The sequence below is a fragment of the Crotalus tigris genome, unplaced genomic scaffold (assembly GCF_016545835.1).
Source record: "Crotalus tigris isolate CLP2741 ecotype Arizona unplaced genomic scaffold, ASM1654583v1 scf7180000024340.7048381, whole genome shotgun sequence".
NCBI classification, from domain to species: domain Eukaryota; kingdom Metazoa; phylum Chordata; class Lepidosauria; order Squamata; family Viperidae; genus Crotalus; species Crotalus tigris.
In genome coordinates this window covers 3,857,187-3,864,873 of record NW_024100510.1, presented here as the reverse complement: position 1 = coordinate 3,864,873, position 7,687 = coordinate 3,857,187, and the positions used below count along the sequence as shown (strand labels likewise).

Genomic DNA, 7,687 nt, shown 5'->3' with positions numbered 1-7,687 from the left:
AGCATGTTAAAAAATACATGTGGAAAAGCTATGGTATGCCAATCAATGTGACATGCAGAATACTGCGTGCCTCCTCTTAAAGCCTTGAAGAAAGTTGGTTTGAGGGCAATTACTCAACCACTACATCAGTGTTTCTGAACTTCTGCAACCTTAAGCTGTGTGGACTTCAATTCCCAGAATTCTCCCAGCCAGCAGCACTAAATAGTGCCAGGTAAGGAGAACTTTAAAATGTCAATGACATTTTAAAAATAGAAATTCAATGGAATTGCCCACGATTCTTTAAAAAATTACTTTTTTATTTGTGCCCACATCAATATTGCACTTTCTAAAACAGGAATTCCCTCCAGACTTCTCCCAAGAGAGCTGGAGAAAAAATGCAAGTTGTAAGGACTGGCAAGCCTGGCTGAGGAATTCTGGGTGTTGAAGTCCACAAGTCATAAAAGGGCCAAGTTTGAAGACCCCTGTTCTATGAGCTTGGTTGTTTTCTTGCAGACGTTTCATTATCAAAAATAGGTAGTATTAGTGCTGCTTCTCAGGAATCTTTTGAGCTCCCCAAGCAGGACATACAGAAAGGCAGGGGATAGAAATAATTCTGCTGTTTTCCAGCCTATTTATAAAACAGAGCAGAAAATTAAAATGAATTAGGAAAAGCAGGCAGACAAGTTTCCTAAAACTCAGAACATCAGCATTTAAAATCACATTATAAAACATGAAACAATGCTGCAATTTCTGTGCTGCAAGAACTAGTAAAAAAAACCAAAACGCTAAGCACACATACAGACAACACAGGGCACTAAAAGAGCTCTAAAAAGCACTTTCAAAATGTTGGGTGAAGACACATGGTGACAAGGAGCTGAAAGAAGGAAAAGGAAAAAATATTGCTTGCTAGGCTGCCTCATGCCCATGCTTTTATTTATTTTACAGTTTTTATGACCAACCCAGCTCAAAAGTCTCTGGGCAAGTTACAACTTAAAATAAAAACAATAGAATAAACCAAAAAATATAAAAGGCAACTGTAATAACAAATGAGCCTCCCCCAAGATGGGCACCAATAAAGCCTAGCTAGGTCTGAAGATTGCATAGGTAGTTTGGTGTAATGGTGAGGGCAACTAGCCTAGAAAGCAAGAGACTGTGAATTCTAGTCCCACATGAAAACCAAGTAGGCCAATCATTCGCTCTCTGCTCATCTCACCTCACAGGGTTGTTGTTGTGGGAAAAATAGGAGGAGGGAGTATTAGGTATGTTAGCTGATGACACTGGCAGGTGTCATCAGATAACATAGATGCTGACAGGTTGCCACCAAGATTTAAAGTATTAATATGTCATTGCTGCCATCTAGTGGCCATTCCTCTTTTTACAACCCAGATCTGATAAACACAGACTAAATTAATTAAAAGCACCATTAACAATAGAAACAAGATAAAATCATAAACATATAGTAATATTGTAATAACATATCATTACACAATTACAAACGCTAAATATGAAATGTTCTAAAATGTGAAGAATTGTCACCTGATATAGAAATTTCAGAACAGGCAGAATCCAATCAGATTAGATGCTACTTTTTGCATCAACTAAATCTTGCAGAAGTTTTTCAAGGTAAGTCATATTTTCAGTTCATTTGTACAGCATTTTGGAAAAGCATTATGAACAGGGTGTTTCAGGATATTTAGAAACACAAAAATAGCCCCAATCAGTAATTTTTGAAATAGCTGCAACTTTTCCAAAGATCATACAACTGCTTGCGTTGTTATTCCAGGGAAAGAAAAAGGCTATATTGCTTTAAAGAGTTGCAGAGATATGTTACATTTGTGCATTATAATTGCCCGACGTCATTTATGAAACTGAGTACAAACTTAATGCTTCTTAATATATATTAAATTAATTTGGTATACCAGGCATATATATTATATACATTTCTTGGTCTGTAGCTGTAAACCTTGGGCAAGACAGGATAAAAGGAAGACTTGGAATTTGACAATAAGGCTCAGATTTGCCAGAGTGTGGAAACAGATTTTTCTTTACTAATGATTGTTGTGTATATTTAATATAAATGAAAACAAGGCTTCACATCACCAGGAAAACTGGATGAGAATTTAAAAATCTTATCTTTAACATCAATATATGGGGAGAGGGGCAGTTTGACGCAAAAAACCGTCCCTAATTTTGACAGTTCCCACTTTCAGCCGGTGCAAAACAGGATGAAAAGTTCAACTGAAGTCAGAAATCCAAAGGATGCATTCCCGCAATAATAGGGAACTTTCATTTTCATTGCGAGAACTAATTTTGTCTGTCTGAGGCTGCCGTAGCGTTAATTGCGTCTCAGGTGCATGCGCTCTTTTCTCTTTGTACGGAATCGTCCTAAACTGTCATGGCGGCTCTCACAAGGAAGCTTTGGTTGCCGCTTGTTGCTCGCTGCAGTAAGTGCTCGGCAGAGCGTTTTCGTTCTGAATGTGTCTTACCTTCCGAGGAGACATATTCCTAAAAAGAAAGCCCGTTGTTGAGTGTGAGACTGTTGACTGTTCTTGTGCATTTTGTTGTTCTCCGCATGATAGGCTATGGAAATAGTGGGATTTCCATTTCTGTTGGTTTTGTTTTTGTATATCCCGAAGTGTAAATTACTTCGTAGCGGACGATTGCGAGAATCTCAGGCTCCCTCAGCTTTTTCCTTAGAATTCTGATCTTACGTTTTTTTCGATATGTAATATTTGTATTTTATACTTTTTTGCATCTTTTGTGTGAATCAAGCCTATCTTTTTTTTTTTAATGTTGCATTTGTCAACTGCGGTTAGCACTTGAAGCGTTTAATGGAATAAATCCTAGTACGCAAAAACCTATGCTATGATAAACGTAATATCAGAAGACTTTGTTTTTCTATATTATATGACTTGCATTTTCAACAATCCAGCTGTACCCTTTACATGTATTCATATCTAAATTGGACCACAATTAGAAGCCAATATGCATCTGATACATTTCTTGAGTGTCTTTGTAATTTTTTATAGAGTTGCAATACAAGGATGTTTGGTTATATAGTATACAAGACTAATAAAGATATGTAGATGTTGTTAAAATGTAGCAGTTAATTAATGTAAATATTATTCTTCCAAAGGGTGCCTTTCTTTATCAGCTGGACAATTCAACAGTAAAGATGGAGAATCAGAACAATTTAAACCACCTTCCAAGCCAATCATTATTGATGAATTAAAACAAAAAGCAACAGAAACACGGTAAATAACATCTACCTAGTTATATTTGATCTTTAAATGTTAAATAACCAAGTCAGATTTTCTTTTATTTTGAAGTTGTTTATATGTCTGATAGGTTCTTGAGTCCTGAATTCATCCCTCCACGGCAGAGAACAAATCCTTTAAAATTCTTCCTTGAAAGACAATATATGATAAAAAGAAGAAAAGTAATCAATATTCCAGAATTTTATGTCGGTCAGTACTTTATTAGGAATGTTAACTTCATAATGTGGCATTACTTACATCATAAATAATTGCACTGTAATGTAAAAAAACATGTTTTTATATATAATGTTTAATTTAGTAGGACTCTATATGTTGAAATGATCCAGAACTGAAATGATTTGAGCATCATGTGAATATAGAGAACTCTACTATTTGTTCAAGTTGCCTGACTTTTTTGAGAATTCTGCATAAGGTTTGGATTAACTTTAATGAGTATGTACCTTAGAGCTATGACATTTTTTTTCCAACGCTATTTGGAAGCTTGAAAAAAGTTGAGTTTTATTAATGAATAACAGATGTTTGTGAGGTCCAAAGTATCTGTTCCCAAATAATTCCTTTGTGAGGATATTTATTCAGTATAAACAGAATAATATTCCATTTTGCCTACAAATTAATGTAACTGTTGTCCATACTTAAGTAAATGACCAAATACAATAGTCAGTTTAGACAGAAGTTCCATTCTAAATGTTAGAGTTAAATACTTTAATATGTTAAGGGAAGTTAACAAAATATGTGACTAAATTTTAAAATAGTTTTAAAATATTTTTTTCATAAATGAACATAAAAGAGACAAAGATGTACTTGGTGAATTGGAGCCATATAAATTGAAAAAACAAATCATTAGAAAGTGGGTTATGTTTTTATTATGAAAAATATAATTTGAACTTATGACTGTGATATTAAAAAGATGCTATTTTTTTAATTGTTACTTATAAATAGTATACTAGCAGAAATAGCTAACCTAATGAACTTCTCTTGTAGGATACAATATTTTAGGTAAGGAGAAATGTTTATACATGAAGGCTTAGTTATGGTGTATATTTCTTATAACCACAGTGGCAAATCCCAAACGTTAGATGTAACTCGGGCCCTTCTAGATCTGAGACATCTTGAGCACTTTAGAGTGGGCATGGGATTTGTCTAAACATATAATAGTAATAATAATGATGATGATGATGATGATGATGTTGGAAGGGACCTTGGAGGTCATCGAGTCCAACCCCCTGCTCAGGCAGGAAACCCTACACTATTTCGGACAAATGGCTGTCCAGTCTCTTTTTAAAAACTAAACTTGATCAGCTGCTTGACTGGTGAGCCTGGGTTCTCATTTAATTCTGAAAGTATCAAAGTTTCTCATTAGTTCATGTGCAAAAACCCTAGTCACATATGCAGTATTTGTCCATGCTGTCCATGTGATTTCCAAATGTTTTGTTCCAACATGCAACAAAATTATATCACAAAATTGTTTACTTTTACTTTTATTTTAAGGTGTTATATTTACTCTATATTAATCCATGGGTCTGACGTAGTTTCTCTGAACGTTGAATTATTTTCTTTTCTGCCAGGAAGTATACTTGCTGTTTCTGCAATGGATCCCTATTCCAATGGAAAATGCAACATTTTTGTAGGAATTTGTATTCAGCGATCAGGAAAGGGACTTGGTGCAACATTCATACTTCGAAATGTAATAAATGGACAAGGTGAGTACACAGAATTTGTTATGCCTTTTAAGGATGTAGTCAGGACATTCAGAAAAGAGAACAGTATCAGCTTCAAAGGTTAAAAATTACAAAGAATTGACCGTATCACACAAGAAAGACTCAGGTTTCATAGTTTTAAAACTTGGAGCATTATTTGTTAGCTAAGTGTGGTAAGCATTTGCTATATCGATTAAAGAAATAATGTTCATTTTAAGGTGTTGAAATCTGCTATGAATTATATAATCCCCTAATCCATGAGATCAAGGTTTTGAAGTTGGAGAAGAGGCCAGATGATAACTTGATGTATTTACGAGATGCTCTGCCAGAATTCAGCACTGTTGATATAAACATGAAGCCAGTGTCTTACATACTTTATGATGATGTTCCTGTCAATAAGGTAATATAAATGGGTAACTGGTGCATGCAGCTAACAATTCGTTGTGCTTGAAAATAATTTTGCATTGTAAAGCTGTTGCACAGAATTCTGCTTGCTTGGAAAATGTTCTCCAGTAGAGGTTTCGAGTCAGATTACAGGTAGTCCTTGATTTATGACTGTAATGGAACCTGCCCCTCACAGTCATGATGGTCATAAATCAAGTCACCCATGTTTTTTTATGACTTTTTTTTTGTGAAGATCTTCCAGCAAAGCTGCAGTTGACAAGCGAACCAATGGTTCCCTATGGGCCAGTTTTGCCGATAATTAGAAGTAAACGCTAGTTTTTGGCAAAACTGTTGTAAAGTGAGGTCACAAGACTGTGGGATGCTACAAATGACCATAAATGCGGGCCAGTTGCCAAGCACCCAACATGAAGACACGTGTCTAGCCGTCAGAACTTCAGAACTGGTTGTAAGTATCCCCAGAGAGATCCATCATAACTTTGAACAGTTGCTAAGCAACCAATGTTAAGTCAAGGACTATTATGTAGGGTAACTACCCTGTTTTTATTATTGTCAGCATTCTCCCCTATAAGAATAATTGCTTTTGAGTTAACAAGGGAAAACAATTTCTTATTATGAGCATGAAGAGCTTTCTACAAACTGCCAGGTTCCAAAGATTTCCAAATGATTTTAGGTTCCAGCACAGCATTGTATTTGACCAATAAGGTTCCTGTATGAACTACAGCCCACCTATTATTGTTGCTGTTGTTGTTATTTCATCTAAGAAGTATAATAATCCCTGAGAGTTTCAATCAACAGATAGTGATTGGCACAAGTTCGCCCATTCTAAGAATCATTGGGACATATCTGATTTCTCAGCATTGCTAAGAAATTACTATGTATGAATGAGGGATGTCTGTACAAAATACAATTTTTGGAAATATTTTGCTGAAATACAATATTCACAAACTAACACATTTTACTTTGAATTATATTAGATGAAGGTCAAAATGAAGCCTAAACCGTGGTCAAAACGCTGGGAACATCCAAAATACAATATCCAGGGTATCAACTTTGACGAATATCTTACAGAAAAAGACAAAGAAAGAATTAAAAAATGGGAAATGCCTTGGAGACAATTTGATATGATGATAGAGTATGATACATCAAAAATTGAAAAGGAAATTCAGAAAGAAGTGAATGAAGAGCTGAATAAAAGCTAGGTGGCTATTACCTAGAAAGACCATCGTTCGAAGAATTTTAGGTTTTATCTTTAACAGTGACTCTTAAAAAAGCATGTAGATGAAAGGTATTCATGCTTATTTTTTTTGTGTTCAGCAATCTCTACAGATATAAAACATCCTAAACGAGCAGCTAACCTTTTGATAATTGGGGAAAATATGAAGGCCACAAGAAACACTTTGGTGACATCTTTAAAAGGGATTGGTCCCCAAAGTTTTAACTTTTTTTTTTTTTTTGCAATGGGAGGCAGCTAAAGAGTTTTTTCATGTATAAACCAGCACATTTCAAAAATAATCCCTTAATTTATTGCCAAAGGGCTACAGAATTAAAGGTAGTGGCCAAGGGTTGTTCCTGTCCATTCCAGAAGTTCTCTTTGTATTTGATAAGGCAAATAAAAAGATAAATAAATTGACTGGGGACTTGTAGGGCATGCTGAGTAACAGGAAATCAAAGTAGTATAACATATCTTTAATAAAAGCATTGATTGTATTATTATCTAATTCATTTTCTATTGTACCTGTGTTTAATACCGTATACTGGCAATGTTGATTTAGCAGCAGTAAAAATAAAGTGATAATGTTGATGTATTGTCCCTATCCATTGGTAAAGATAAAGATCCCAAGAAGAATAGTTAACTATTGTAGTAACTGCAATTCAATACTAGTATTTAGCGATTTGAAACAAAAATGCTGTCATATTTTCCAACTTATGTTACTCAACAATGTCATATACTTTTAGGCTGTAAAACATCCATTATAATAAACCTTCAACTGTAATATAGTATTGTCAGGAACCACACTGAGAAATCCAATTTTATTCATGTTTATGTATTACATAAAAAGAATTGTAATGATATTTAATTGGATAAAAACAAATTCTTACTGACCAAGATGGCAATACGTACTATAACATTTCTATTCAGAAATAAAATTAAGCATTATTTATATCATAAATAACATGCTGCTAATTTGAAGCATGGCATCAAATAAAGTAATGCTGTCATGTTAATTTCAGAAAATATTGACTGTTGTGAGATTGGCTTTTGATTTCAACTGTTTTCAGTAAAAAAAAAATGTTTTGAAAGCAGTATGGTACTACTGGGATAGGAAA

The 7,687-nt window shown here is 34.4% G+C and overlaps 1 protein-coding gene across 1 annotated transcript; it reads left to right on the top strand.

Annotated features, from left to right (window-relative positions):
* The first annotated feature begins 2,336 nt into the window (after positions 1–2,336).
* Positions 2,337–7,357, top strand: MRPL19 (mitochondrial ribosomal protein L19). Its single transcript, XM_039326333.1, has 6 exons — positions 2,337–2,423; positions 3,116–3,233; positions 3,328–3,446; positions 4,823–4,957; positions 5,173–5,354; positions 6,334–7,357. The coding sequence occupies exons 1-6, from the start codon at positions 2,375–2,377 to the stop codon at positions 6,556–6,558; spliced, it is 828 nt and encodes a 275-aa protein (XP_039182267.1). The 5' UTR covers positions 2,337–2,374; the 3' UTR covers positions 6,559–7,357.
* The last annotated feature ends 330 nt before the right edge of the window (positions 7,358–7,687 follow it).